General features: G+C 46.7%; 1 protein-coding gene across 1 annotated transcript; it reads right to left on the reverse strand.

The window, feature by feature from the left end:
• Positions 1-4,642: 4,642 nt before the first annotated feature.
• LOC100845542 (probable protein S-acyltransferase 7) lies at positions 4,643-10,811 on the reverse strand. Its single transcript, XM_003578351.4, has 5 exons — positions 10,343-10,811; positions 8,492-8,674; positions 6,106-6,405; positions 5,777-6,010; positions 4,643-5,681 (listed from the first exon to the last, which is right to left on the reverse strand). The coding sequence occupies exons 1-5, from the start codon at positions 10,421-10,423 to the stop codon at positions 5,151-5,153; spliced, it is 1,329 nt and encodes a 442-aa protein (XP_003578399.1). The 5' UTR covers positions 10,424-10,811; the 3' UTR covers positions 4,643-5,150.
• Positions 10,812-15,325: the final 4,514 nt, after the last annotated feature.

The following is a 15,325-nucleotide window of genomic DNA, read 5'->3' on the forward strand; positions in this document are numbered from 1 at the left end:
CGGCTGAGAGCGTGTATGGGCCCGTGCCCATCGGTCGATTAGGTACACAACACAGTACAGTGTGTGTGTCTAGCTTGAGCAAATGGAAGCATGAAACTTATGTATACATCTCAAAAGTTTATACATTTGGAAAACTATTCGGCGGCGTATATACCTACGTGCACAAAATAACACAGGCATCATCGTGCGTTCATGCGCACGCGCGGTTAAGTAATTAAGACATGTCAATATCGATTTTGCATGCGGCTATACAGACATAGGGAGCTGAACCAAAAAAGTGCAGCAAATGGCCGGTGCAGGCCAGGATTAGGCATTTTCCTTTCCAGTGTGTCCATCTGTGACAAGCCAGCGCTCAACAATGCAGCTTGCTAGCCGGTGTATCCCCGCCGATGCGTGTATATGATTCACCATAGATACAAGCCGCCGCCGCCGGCCCTCCCTCCCTGGTCGCCGCCCGACGGCCCGAGAGAGCGGCGCGCCGGGCAAAGTCCGTGCGGCGTCGGCAGGGCCTATTCGCGTGGTGTGAGAGTGGAGACGGAGGGCGGACCGACGTGCGATGGTCTGCCGCCGGCATCGCCGAGCAGACGTGGCTGTCCGGATTGTGCGACGGAGGGCAGATCCGGCACGAGGATGGGGGTGGAGGGGCGGACTCCGGTGAGTCGCTCGTTGGCAGCGCCTCTCCTGGGCTGCAGATCGGCGGTCGGGTCCATCCTTGGGGCTCTAATGCCCATGGCCGTGGTGGTGTGGATGCAGTTGCGGGCCTCGGAGGTCATGACACTGGCTTTGGTTGCGGCAAATGTGTTGGCTTTCGTGTTGGCGACGCGGGAGTGGCCAGCGGCCAAGAAGGAACGAGCTTGCGGCGCTAGTTTCTTGGGTTGTCCTACATGTGGTTGCGGCCAATTGTTCCATGACCACAATGGTGGTCTTGGTTGGGGACGGATCAGTGGCTTCGCTGGAAGAAGCGGTAGTGGTACCAACTTCGTTGGAAAAACTAGTGGCGCCGCCCAAACTAATGTCCTGTGCTGCTTTCAAGGGCCATGCGGAGGTCCTCAAACATGAAGGCGGCCATTGTTGACGATTCTTCTGACAATGCTGCGGCGATCGATATGGTAGCATCGTTTGTTGGTGATACCATGCTGTTGGCTACTGCTACGAAGAATGACAGATGAAGATAGATCCGACAAGTGACCTAGGAAGGCCGATGATCTGAATTCCCTTGAAACTGCTGAAAGGGTGTCTCTTTGACGAGTTTTGAGGTGACACCAGGACGACAGGTTGTGAGAATTTTTTTCCCTAGTTTGTTGTTATTTTGAGTTGTAATCACTGAGATGTGATATTTTCTACGACTTCAATAATGTAAATGGTGTGTGCATTTTAATGCAGAGGCGGGACGAAAAGTACTCCTTTTGTGGATGTTGGGTGAGTACTGAGTAGAGTACATTGGAACCAGGGGATCCCAAGCGTCCACTCAGATTCTAGTGGCTACTGGCTACTTGATTCAGATGATGAGATATTGAGATTGTACGTCGACCGATCGAATTTTTTTCCACGCAGCTGACTAATTTGTTTGCATCCGTTCGATGAGACGGGAAGACGGGAGTATGTTAGAAGAAACGACTCAAAGATAATCTGGGTGGCCAGGTACAGAATTACCGTGACACCAGGTGTCCAGGTCCCTGCGTGACACTACATGTAGGAGTATTAATTTGTAGCATAAAATAGGGGAATTAAGCAGTGCATGCAGGGCATGCATGGTCTTCAGCCTTCACTCTTCACCTCTGTGACATGCATGGCATTAATTAATCCCTAATTAGTTGTAGCCACCAAAATTACCCATCACTATCTTAGTTAAGTTACCCATCACCATCGCTTCGCCTGATCTCTCGCACCCTCTCTTGTTTATCTCGTGTGCCTTACTTTACAGTTGCATCGCATTTGCTGCATGTACATCGATCGATCGATCGACCAACGTTCCGGAGTCCAGATCGACTCCAGAAACGTCTGTTACTTCTAGAGTATAGTTATGTACATTTCGCAACGGAGCTTTTCTGCTTGTTGTCCACTGGCGAGGAGACGAAATCACGAAACGGAAAGAAACGTTTGGGTGCTCGTTTCACTGGCGCTGATCGGTCGATTACACTTGCATGTAGAGTCCTATGCTGCGCTGACGACGGCTACTGGACTACTGGTCCAGTGGCTGAATAATGCAGCTAGCTGCGCCGGGCGCGTCGAGAGACGTATGTGCCTTTCACCGAGATCGGGTCGACTGGCAAAGCTGATGGCGATGGACACAAGTGCCTGCGCCATCCATCCATCCTATGCATGCATGCATGCCACTGGTCAAGGTGGCTGGCGGCCTGCTAGTGGGGTTCGTACGTGTGCGACTACACGAGCTTGGAGAATCTTTGCCGGTAAGATCGGCGCCCGCGCGAGTAAGTGGCATGTAGTATCATTGTTCGTGCGTACCATGTTTGTGGAATGTGTGGAGACGCGAGGGCAAAAGTGTCCGTACTCCGTAGTGCTACTAGACAGGGTTAGCTTGGGATGGCTACGAAAGTTTTTGTTTTTTGACACGCCATCCATATGTCCGTTAACTCTGAATCGAATTACCACGCAAACACCAGAGTAGAGAACACGCACGTTTAGCCGTTTTACTAGATCGAGGCGTGCAGGGATGGAACCCGCAGCAGGTTTAGCAGTGGGCAGAGATGGTGCCTTTCCATATCCTTATCCGTTTCCTTTAAACTTATCCGTTTCCCGTACCCGTATCCGTCAACGGGTACAAATTTTTCTCGTACCCGCTACCCGTCAGAGTAGACGGGTACCCACATGTAAATCTATCCATGCAAAAATTTGATCACATAGTCATAAATAACAATATATTCCTTGAAAGTAATAATATATTTCTCAAAAAAACCGCAACAATCTTGTCGTAAACAACCCAACCTTAGCACAATATAAACAACAACACATAAAAAGACAATGTATCGTTAAGAATGGCAACACCAAAATTACAAAAGGTGCAACACATTGTGAGTCTTTTTTCTCTGTAAAGATTGCACTCATACGATAGTTGGTATATGAGTAAACTACTATGTGTAGTTTGCACCGCGTTGGCACGTACGGCTAGCTGCATATCCTGGTCCTGGGTGCTGCTCACACACAGCTCACTGTGTGTTTGCTGCACACAAGCGCGGGATCATGGATCTTTTCTCCTTTTCGACACTCACTGCGATCTGCTCTGCGCCTCTGCCACTGAGCGTATCATAGCTTGCAATTTGCCAGTTACAGCGCCCATTGTCTCTCTCTCTCTCTCTCTTTTTGAACAAGTGCCCATTGTCTCTCTGTTCTGCTAGGGAGATGATGGGTGTGCGAGTGTAACGATACCAACAAATATGTCCACGTACGTGCTGTGGTCGAGTTCCTTTGCTCTTTCCCGTGAAGAAAAGAGTACCACGGCGTTTCTGTTGCCAATTTGTGTTTGAGGACGCCGGCCGGTGCTGCTCAACGTGGAGGAGACCAGTAGGCCAATGCACTGCACCGCATTGCCCCTCCACTTCACCTACCGCTCGCCTCTACTTGCGACCGGACAGGGTAACATAGATATTTTCTCGTCACTTGCCCTTGCTTGGATGGTCTCTGCTGTTTCTTCACACCATAACATGCTTCACACCAAACTTTATTTCTACAAGAATACGTACATAAATAAACACAGTACTTGGCTGTGCTCAGATGGTTGGAACGGGTCGTTTTACACTTCCACTTCATTGGGTGATCCATGTGGTTAAGCTTGCAGTAACTGCCAACAAATCACGAAGCAGCAGCAGAAAGGAGATGGAATTCAGGAAAAAAATTTCTTTATAAAAATCCAACATTAATTTCTGACTCTGGACCAATGCTTGAAAGTTGAAAACTACTCAACGCACTTGAAATAGTCGGCGCAGCAACCGACACCACCAAAGTTCCATGGGGAGCAGCTAGGAAGGGAACCAATGCTACAAGAGCAGCAAAGTGCAGTCGAGCAATTTTGACCTTTGGCGTTGGAAAAGTAACAGCACTGGCTGAGCTGTGGAATCTCTCTATCCAGTGGAGCCCCTCGATCGACGAGTGAATGAAAGAATATACGCATGGAGATTTCCATATTCTAGAATAGTTTGCACGACCTGGCTCCTTGTAGCCTTGCAGCCTGCAGGAGAGCATGCCCTGACGATTGTGACTCGTGATTCCACCAAACCTGTTGGCCTTCACGAACTTTCACAGCTTAACATGATTTCCCTGATTCCAACGAAGCAGCCTCCATATCTCTTACACTCTTAATTTTAATTTTCGGCAGCCATGTCTCTCACAATTCACGATCCTAAAGTAGATGGATGTCGAAATCTAAACTGCTATCGAAAACACGTGGCAGATGTCGAAAGTCTCATCAGTCATCTAACTTGCTAAATTCAAGTCTCACGTTGCTTGAATGGGTATGTTGTACGTACAACAGATTTTAATGTCGCTTGAATGATGTATGTTATCAACTGATATACCTAACTGCTTTAACCCATCAATTATAGAAATCCAATTAATTATAATCAATCTCAATAGTTCCAAATCGTGACTAACTTGGAAACTTCCGACCAGTTACAAAAACCATCTATTCAATACAAATCAATCTCACTAATTTAAAATCACATGTAGACAATTTTTCTCACGGATAGTTTTTCATGTATTAGTCACATGTAGACTAATTTAGTAGGCACGTGTATTGCAAGCACACAGTTACTGGTATACACTAAAAAATACATGGTTGCGAACAATAATATTACTGGCGCGAAAACAAGCAGCAAACCAAAGAGAGGAAACTTTCTTACACTGTTCCAATAATATATATATACAGATAGGTAATCCAACTATCCAAACCACGCGTAGTCAAAGCTCTTCTGTTATCTTCTTCGCATAAAACACCAAACAAGTGCGTCAGAAGAACTGATGCTCTTCCAGGATGAAACAACAGACACGGGTAAGAAAGCAGCTGACTCAAATCCTAGGTGAAAAGCACAAGCTCACAGAGTACACTAAAAGTTGGCCCTTCGTTGTTGAGATCAGACGGTTGCTCACTGTTGAGATGAGACCCAATACGGCGTCAGGAGGTGGAGCCTGATTTGTTAATGAGTTCCACTGGTGGTGCCATGGCCGCTACTGATTGAGCCCCAGGTACCATCTAAAGCTCCCATCTGCACGGCAATGCTGTCCATTGACTCTGAGGTCCCACTTCTGTGCCCCCAGCTTGATCGTCTCGAATGCATACCAGCCCTACCTTCCATAAGCTCAACTGGACGGGCTTCTCTGCTCAGATCCGGGGATGCATGGGCTATTCTGCCCTCTTTCTCATCCAACATGCCCCCAAGACCAACTTCTAAATCTCTTATATCAGCTGCTGACCGAGGTTCGTCCCATGATATTGGCTTCCTACCCAATTCAAGATCTCCAACAGGTTTGCCCATGTTTGGGCTCATAAAACCCCTAGCTGGTGCACGTGCTTGCTGCAAACCTTGCTCTGCTGGGACCCTTGCTCGGAACTTGTTCTTTGAAGCAGGGACAGCAGTGCAGAAGATCTCCAGAAAGTTGTTCACAACACCTTTGTTATATGGGTTGGCCCGTCGGTCATATCGATATCTAAAGTTCTCGTAGGTAGTCTGCAAAGGCATAATCAGTTGGATGAAAAGATTACCAAGTTGTCACAAAATGCTTAAAACACTAGTAACTTATGAAACAGAGGAAAGAGAATCACCTGGTTGGTGCTCATCAGGTAGAAATGGAAGACAGAAAGACCACCAACAAACCACACACAAATAAAGCAGTAGATGATCAGAACCATGGATGGTGGTGTCTTCAACATTGCCTTCCAAATCGATAAATTTTCTGCATCTCTGATCTTGATTATGTACACCCAGCAGAAACCAAATACGTAGAGGCAAAGCAATGTGGTCGAGAATACGAACATATAGAAGAAACGATAATTACGCTGCATCAGGTAAGCTGGTAGTTAGCATTGAGTAATAATTAACAGTAGCAATAGAAATCCACCATGAAGAATAAACCGTGAGGCAACATACTTACCAGTCCAATGCATTGACCAACCCAAGGGCAGTGATGATCAAAACGCTCGACACAGTTGTTACAGATAGAACAGTGGGAGCATCGAGGCGGTCGGTACAGCATGCAGGTGTCACAGTACTTGACCTTTACAACAACCCCATTCACAAAAACATCCTTTGTCCGTGGCAAGCGCAATTGTTGTGGAGTCTGACCATTTCCAACATCATTGTTTGCATCAATGGATTCAGGTTCAGGAGGATGAGTGTTACGAGGAACTATACCAGGATCTCTACCAGAGGTAAGAAGCAGCAGCGTCAAATCCTGGAAAAGAGAAGGAACAAGGGTTCAGACAAGCATACAACAGTTCATATTCGTATGAAGAGAGGTCCAAAAACAGAAGTAACAATTTTATCCTTTTAGGCCTATCACAGCCTCCCCTCTACCATGTGCCTTTTCTCAAGTCCTGTGTGTCCTATTAAAAGGATGCACAAGAAGGGTCAAGTGACAAGAGTAAGCCCGTTCCAGCAACAGAGCACGGTCTTTAAAAGATTAGACCAAAGTGACTCACAGGTGTGCCAAAACAGAAACTATGACTATTGTGCAAACATACTCAGACTGCAGCTAATCAAAGCAAAATACTCCCTTTGAGTTGCCAAGAAATTGCCGCAATGACGTCCATTCTAGTAGACATATGTATCACGATCTTTTGAATACTTGATTCTGTTCATATATTTTTTGAAATATTTTATTACTATTTTGAACAAAGTTAGGGGCTGCAGGTTAAATAACTCATGCAATACAAAAAAAAAACTTCTGTAGCATGCTCGTGCATTTAGCTAGTAAAAATTACGACAACTAATCCAGATCATTGATCAAAGACTAGACCAATATTGAACAAAAATTCGACAACACAGAAAAGTTACATCTCACTTATATCCACTGCTTTGAAATTACTTAACAGGGGAAATAGTTGTGTACATAAAAGCCTAATTCTTCTGCTTTTTTTACTATGATAATCGGATCCCATTTGTTCCAAGATTTTGGCGATTGCCCCCTACTTCCCTTGGAGCGACAGTTAGAAACCTAATTATACTGTTGACATGGTACATGGCATGATTCCCAATTACCATTTTCCAGAAATATGACGTGTGTGTATGTTGAAAGAAGATGAAGGACTCGAGAAAACTACTCATTATCAGACATACTCCCTCCTTTTAGTTTGTAAGGCCCATCTCAAAAACCTCAAATTTTTATAGTATGTAAGCCTAAGCCCATTTGTCATGGGAACAAGCAAACTTTGGTCTAGTACCTAATGGCATTTCTTGGTTAATGTGAATTAAGAGATAGGCCTTGCAATCTGAAAGGGAGGGAGTATGTACTATGATATCACCTTGCATAACCCCTTGAGTGTTTTAATGGTAGGCCTTGTTTTATGTAACACTATATGGTTTCCTTTAATAAACTGGAGGGGAGGCCTCTGTTTTTCAAAAAAATGATATCACCTTGCAGTTCTATGTCACTTTTGTCTTTATTCAACATGAGTAACTTCTGAAAAGGTTATGCAAAACTTTATCTAGAAACAGGATTGGAGTTTTTTTTTAAAACACCAGCCAAACTAAGGCAGGAAAGTTGGCATGAGAGAAAGAGAGAGGAAAACCCAGAGGCCAGTGGCGGCTTCTCCTGCTGCTCTGAGCTCCAGCGCCTCCAGATCTGCCCGAGCAGGGCGACGCTGGCACCTTCCTGAAGCTTCTCCTCTCCATCTCCTCAAGGTTATCTTCTCTCTGCCATCTTGCACGCAGTGTTGCCACCCCCTAAGCTGCTCTGTTCTGTATTTTGTATTTTCTCTCCCCCTCAATGGAGGCAGCATGCAGGCAGAGAAGGGAAGGGAAGAGCTGGTGGAGAAGAAAGAAAGAGAGGCAGCGCATGTGGGAAGGCACTGGATAAGACTATCACAGTGGGGAAGAGTTCATGCGCTCTGATTTGCATCATCTTCTTTCTTTCTTTTATTTTTTAAATGTTTTTCCATTTTGTGCAAGGCAGGAACTTTCTGCAGCTGTTTTCTATAGTAGGTTAGGTTGGGCGTTGTTACTTAATTTGCTAGTGTGCTAGTGAGTGTGTGCTGTGACTTAATTTGCCATCAAACTAAGTTGGTGTTGTGATTTAATTTGCCTGCCATACTAAGTTAGTACGTGTCTATGAAGTCGTCTCGCCACATGCCATAAGTGCTAGTTGTAAACTTGTAAACGGGGTTGACCACCACGATTCGTCATATGCTTTAAAAACCATGATGAGGATGCAAGGGGGAATGGTGTAACTGTCAATAGGAACTACGGAACTTCAGACTAGCTGGCCAAGATTGTTCTAAAATGATAAGAATAAAGCAGAAATGTAGTATAACAATACTTACATATATTGTGAAGACAACCACTACAACCATAACTGAAATCCCCCAGTGATCAGGGAAGTCATTAGTCAGATGCCTGGCCACAAATATACAGAATACCAACACTGGAGCGAGAATGAGGAATACAGTGAGAAACAAGGATCTCACATCAGGTCCAAATATGAACCGGCCTTGCAGGAGAAATTCCTGCAGAACATTCAAAACTGACATCAACAAAGACCAATTGCTGAAAGTATGAAGCTGAAAGCAACAATTGTAAATGCAGAGGTATTCAAATTGGCAATGAGGACTGATTCAATTTGCAGAAACTTGGCCCATTCGAATATCTCTCAATACATCAAGGTAAAGCGCTGCTAATGGAAAATAAAAGCAAAGAGCAAACCAAAAGCTCCAAAGAGCAAAAAATATCCGAAACTAAAGAAGAATCAAACATGTACTTGCAGCTTTGTGAATAGGAAGTGGCACCTCTGCAGGCACTATATGCCACTTGGATGTGTCTCGTTAGTTGTTACCATGAGACTTATGAAGAACTTAGTGAGGACAATTAACTGGGTAAGTTCTCTAATTTGCGACAAAATGGAAGGCAATTTCTACAATTCTATCCAAAATCAATGAAAATGCAAAGCGCTGTCTTCCAAATGCACCCTCTCTCCTTGATAGTTTTGTCTTGCCTGGATCCCTGATTCTTTACAAAGCCACAGCTATTACATGAATAAAACACAGCCAGGGCATGGTCGTCAATAAGTTTTGGCCTCAACAATGCAGGACTAAATTGCCCATACAGCTCATTGACAAAATGTATTGAGGATTACCTAGCACCAACTGATAAAGGATGCTGGAACAGATCATTTGTCAAACCTGTTGGCTAGCCCAATAATCTAGAGAAGTAAAAAAGGATCGGTATGATAGGAAAGATATAGACATGCTTATCCTTGGACGAGTGTCTCTGTCAACACCTGTTAAATAGATGGAGAACACATTTATTTATTGACTGCACAGAGGCCTATCTGTGTAGATAAGGTGGATTTTACCACTAGCACCGAATGTAAAATGCATCAAAATCATTTCCTTAGGTAAACTTGCAAGGATCAGCCTGTAATGTAGAGCAGAAACACCACTCTCCCATTATGCTTAAGCACCGGCTTCCGTCAGTTACCCAACTGGTACAGCAAAACATATCTCCACCTGGAGAGTTTTACAATCCCACAAAAACTAGTATTTTCCACCATAAGCAATCAATGTACTTATAAATATAAACTCTTTCATAGTTGCAAGCCTGCAATCTACATACCATGATTCATACAATCATACCAGAGCAAAGAAACGCCATTATTGGCAACTAAAGTATTTTCATTAAGCAACCTAGTATATTTCACACTACTTGAGCAATATGCTGCTTTGCACTGCATGTACTCGATCATGCCCGAACAAAGGAAATCATGAACCGTCACTACCTTGGACCAACATTCCTATCACCTGGAGCATGTTTTCTTTCCCTTGCTTGTGATGATTAGTCCATCAAGTTAGAAACGCAGCTTGGCCATGCCATTTGATACAAGCAAACTAACAGCAACTATATTTTCCAACTAAAAACCACTACAGCACATCCCTCGGTTCAATGTAACTCAATTTGCTGCGATCCGGTACCCTACCCGCGTATTTCCAAACCTTGCAGGGCCACAGATTCCAGACAGGTGAACCAAGCACATCAGCAGAGCATCTAATTCCCTACCCACTGGAACAGAATCCACGCACGAAGCCGTTGCTAATCATCGCACGGGCGACCAGATCCAGATCCGATGTGCGTGAGCACACAGCATCAAAATAACAGAGGCCAAGAGCGAGAGCGCTTACGTTGCTTCCCCGCCAGACTTGGTAGACTCTAGGCTGCTCCGCAGAGGAACCAGCCCCGCTGCGGGACTGCGGCGCGTACATCCCCGCCGCCTGCACGACGACTGCCACTTCTCCTGCTGTACCTCCGCCGTGCCCGAAACCCTAGGCTGCCTCACCGGACCCTCCCAGCAACCACCACCGCTCCCTCCTCCTCTTCGATGACGCGCGGAGTAAACCCCGAGATCTCCCCGCTCAGAGCGCGCCCAGACCCAACGCAGCCACGCCGCCCAAGAGCAAGCGCCTCCGGGGACGGCCTCAAACCACCCGAGCTGGATAAGGCGGCGCGGCGGCGGCGGGCGCCCGATGCGAAGGCGGAATGGGGAAGCGAGCAGGAGGGGAGAGGGTATGGGTTGGGGGGGGGGGGGGGGGGGGACGAATAGTCGTCTTCGAGGAGCACCCACGAGAGAAACAGAGAGATGTGTACGCTCGCTCGGGGGACAAGTCGGCGTGAGCCAGTGGTGGGGCTGCGTGGTTTAGTCTCCCGGGGTTTGCAAGTGGGGCCCGGATGCCAGGGCCCGAGGCTTAATAATACGTTTACTTTGGAGCTATAGGAGGAGGATTTTGTTGACCTTTTATAGTTAGCTGCTGATGGCACTGCTGCTGTGGCGGGTGGGTGAGCGGATGAACGATCCCCGCATTGATCCCGTCATTTGACTTGGCTGGAGTTGCCAAGAAAGATGTTGGTTGGAGAATTTCACCATGTTCTACTTGTGATACTATAATAAAAAAAAACAATAGATTAACCGAGTGGGTGTTGGTTAAGACTGATTTTTAGCGATGGCAGTGGTTAAATTTGTTACTGTCTCCTGTTCTAGGTCCATTTTGGTTGGCGTAGCTGGTCTCTAAGATGGTATCCCAGCAAAACGATTCTTAGTTTTCTAGTTTGGGGTTGCTAAAATCTGTTGCGTTGAACTTCTTTTATAACGTGTTGTGAAAAATATATACGAAAATAGATTAACTCATCCTAATGCACCTCAATGCTAAACTCATCCTAATAAAGCAGTGTTCAGAAGGCCAAATGTTTGCTCTCGCGTCTAAGGAAGCAAATGCTCATAGGAGGAGAAGATAAAGGGAAGAAAGAGGGGTGGAGGAAAGGTAGGCTGACTGGCGATGATGGCTGAAGCGATCAACACCAGGCATCCGAGGCTCTCCAACATCGAATGGGTAAATTAATCTAGCTAGCGCTGAGGAGTTTAGAGTGATTCTTGATCAGGACGTAGACACCCTTCCTCGATACCATCAATGTCAGTGGTGTTGATGAGACTACGATTTGGTGGTGGGGGAAGAAGAAAGAAGGAAAGGGCACTCGGGTAAACAGGAAGAGTGTTTTGGAGTTGAGACAATGCACAATGGTGATAGGGAACGAGAGAGGGGTGGCGAGGAAAGATGCATGATGAGCAGGGTACTCACGCTAAAAACCTTGGGTGAACATAGTCTTCTTTTTCCAGTAAAAAAGAACATAGTCTTGCTTTTTGTGAGATCGAGATAGGCAATCAGAGGGGGGTGAATGATTGCGCGGAAGCAAATTAAAACTTTTTCCGAAAGTTCAAACCCTAAATCACCTTTCTGTCCATGATTGTCCGTGATAGTAAAACAGCCGTAACTTTTGATTGGATGAACCAAAAAATATGTATGAGTATGCAAAAAAAGTATTGAAATTATCTAACCAACAAAACAAGAACCAGCTCAGTCGGACGTACCAATCAAAAGATATAATCGAAACAGTAACATCTGACAGAAAGTTACGAGAATTAATCTATAATCGATTTCGAGGAGTAACAAAAAAGATGAAATAATCGCGATCTTTCCTTGATCTCATGATAAACCTGCAGCAAAGTATTATGAACTCGTGATAAATCTGCAGCAAAGTGTTAGAAAGATCTAGTACGAATAATCCACGAAGATCCGAGAAGAACAAAGATGACACCGCCAACGAATCTCTTAATTGCAACGATGTCGATCGATTATAAAAGATACAACCATGCATCCAAGAACTCTCCAATAATTGATCTAGATCCAAAGCTCTGAGTACCCTCACGTCCCTTGCTAAAACCCTAGCTAGGACGCCCTCTATTTATAAGGGAAAATTCGCGACCCTAAACCGAGTCTCCTCTGTCCCGGTCGTTATTCTGCCCGTGGGGCCCACATACGACCTCGGATTGAGATAACTCCAAAAGCAAAGTTGTTCGCCTCGACGACGCGCACAACTTTCATGTGAACCACTTTTCCATCGGACGTCATCTTAATAATTCTACTGTTTAATATTTAAACAGCTCACATCCAGCCATGACTGGACCTACATGTCTTCACGTCTATGCCACTCCATGCCATCAAGTCTTCTTGTGATGTTTTCAAAACTCAACCATCACGTGTCGAATATCTCCAATACCATACATTTCCGGTATAAACAACGTACGACAAACCGGTGCCCTTCCGGATCATCGTAGCGTTCACTTACACTGTTCCTTCGCACGAACATCCCGCATGACCTTGATCCCTCGACCTCAGCTCCTCCCAAGCTTCGTCCCTCGATCCTGTCATCGACCACGTTCCTCTAGCTCCGGCAACACCTGAAAGTGAATACACAAATAACCAGTACGAGCACAAGTTTGCGACTTGACTCAGGGTAAGTTTCACACAACTCACGCCATGTTTTCATATAATAAACTAATGGATCAACACACCACTAGCAAAGCACTAAGTCCAAACAAGATACATGTCATCACATAAGTATCCACATTACCAAAGTATCCACATCAATGTTTCACCTCAAACACTTGCCAATGTTACACATCACCTATGATTTCACAATCTCCCCCTTGATGAAAACATTGGCAACACTCTTTAACACTAGACATTGAACATTGATTGGCACACACAATCACTTAACTCTCAAATTTTCAAGGTTTTGAAAAGAAAACGAAAAACATCAAAATGTTGGAGAACACCAATAAACACCAAAATATTGGTAAAATATGGTATGTATATGTGTTGAAATCTCTCCCCCTTTGACAATGAATTTCATCAAAACCACACAAAAATATTTTTCCCCCGCTTCAAAAAACGTTTCTTTAAACTAAAAGCGATTTTTTTGTCATATTTCATTTTTTTTGTACTTGTAAATCTAAGTTGTTATGATCAGCAAGGCTCACTTGTTGCTGCACCTAGAGAGTGAATTGAGGGAACTGTGCAAGCATAAGCATTTCTCACAGCAGCAGCGCGTGCTCCATGTTAAATCATAAAGCAAAGCTCGAAGATATCGTTGCGCTAAATTTCAATTTCATATGATGTATTTAAAAATTTGATTACTGAAAATAGTTTAGAAAAATATATGTCGTAGCACGGGGCTTTGACACCGGGGATGCGCGGGCACCCCCTTTTTGGTTTGGCAGTGGGCGGCGGGGATCGCTCCGGCGATCGCCGGCGGGGCCAATGCGAAGCGCGCCAACACACAATGAACACGAGCGCGCGTTTTTACCCAGGTTCGGGCCACCCAGAGGTGTAAAACCCTACGTACTGCTTGTCTGAGCTTGTATTGACAGAGGAACAAGCGTTTACAGGTTGCCGGAGCCCCCGGGTGCTCTCTTTTTGGCTAAGCGTCCTTTGCTACTTTGGGCTACTGGTAGTGTGGTACTATGAGTTGGTCCAGCGAACCCTTTGACCGTTGGCGGGGGTCCTCCTTTTATAGCCAAGGGGATACCACATGTGCCACGGTGCATGGTTTACAAGTGGCGAGCAGGGAGTTCGGGCAGCTCCTCCTCGGTGCGCTGGCATACATGCAAGAATACTAACCCTGTCACTAGGGGTCTAAAGGTCTAAAAACTACTCTTGAGCAGTCACTGTTTGCTTGACTTGACGGGGAATCCCCTTTCTGTCGGTTCATTAAATGCGCCGTGCACGTCACTCCTTGTCCTGACGAATCCTGCGCCCAAGGTGCCTGCCGCGCGCCCATGTGGCGTCGCTGTTCTGCTTGCTCGGTCCCGCTCTCGCAACGAAAACCTATGCCCGAGAACGCCCCTCCCGGCAAGTAGCTTTCCGGGAGGCGCCCAGGCGGGAATTTTCCCCCGAAGCCCCGCTAGCCCTGCCGGGCTGGTAGCTTGCCGGGCAGCTTGTACACTGCCGCCCGGGGTGTGATCGTCCCGGGGAGCAGGCGAGGCGACCCACGCGTCGTGCAGCGGTGGTACCCCGGGTGCCACTGGTGTGACAGTAGCCCCCGGGCGTGGGCCGGCAACGCCTGTTCCCGGGTGAGCTCCTCCCTGGTCGGTTGGCGGGCTACGCCCTCAACCGACGCATGGGTCCTGAGTCGTCTCGGGCCTGCGTCTCTCCGTCGTCCCAAGGACTTCGCCGTTACGGACGGAGTCGTGGGTGCGAGATTTCCGCCGTAACCCCCCCCTTAAACACGGGAAGTTAAGGCCACTCTTCGCATTATCCCCACGATTCTTAATTATCCCAGCGCACCCGTAGGGTGCGGATGCGACCGTTACTGAGCAGCGGGGTGCTATAAGGCCTCACTGTTGCGCCGAGGGATAAACACTTAGCCCCCCAACCTTTCTCCTCCGTCTTCTCGTTCCTTGCGCTCACGAACCTTGCCAGCTTCTACCCACGCTCCCCATGGTGCCTGCCACAACCAGGAAGGAAGGGAAGGCCCCAAAGAAGCCGGCGGCTAGCAAGAGCGAGGCGGCCACCAAGGCCGTCGCAGATAAAGAGCAGAAGAAGCGGGCGATGAGGGCCACGCTCGCCTTCTTCCGGCCCGGCTACAACGGCGAGGCGCTGGACAAGATCCGGCACGCCGTTGCCTCCGGGTTCAACGAGTACGAGGAGACCCTGATCTTCCCCGCCGGCGCCGAGCACCAGGAAAACGACTTCCGGGTGTTCGGGCGCTTCATCCTCGCAGGGTTGGTGCCGCCGTTCTCCCTGTCCCTCCATGCGCTCATGGAGTCGTAT

The sequence above is a fragment of the Brachypodium distachyon genome, chromosome 4 (genome assembly GCF_000005505.3).
Source record: "Brachypodium distachyon strain Bd21 chromosome 4, Brachypodium_distachyon_v3.0, whole genome shotgun sequence".
NCBI classification, from domain to species: Eukaryota; Viridiplantae; Streptophyta; class Magnoliopsida; order Poales; family Poaceae; genus Brachypodium; species Brachypodium distachyon.

What these genes read in the sequence shown, in the direction of transcription:
- LOC100845542 (XM_003578351.4), bottom strand. Translation starts at nt 10,423, where the DNA reads ATGTACGCGCCGCAGTCCCGCAGCGGGGCTGGTTCCTCTGCGGAGCAG. An exon ending in AAGTCTGGCGGGGAAGCAAC is followed by an intron (nt 8,675 to 10,342) that starts GTAAGCGCTCTC and finishes AATGTTCTGCAG; the next exon opens with GAATTTCTCCTGCAAGGCCG. An exon ending in TGGTTGTCTTCACAATATAT is followed by an intron (nt 6,406 to 8,491) that starts GTAAGTATTGTT and finishes TCTCTTTTCCAG; the next exon opens with GATTTGACGCTGCTGCTTCT.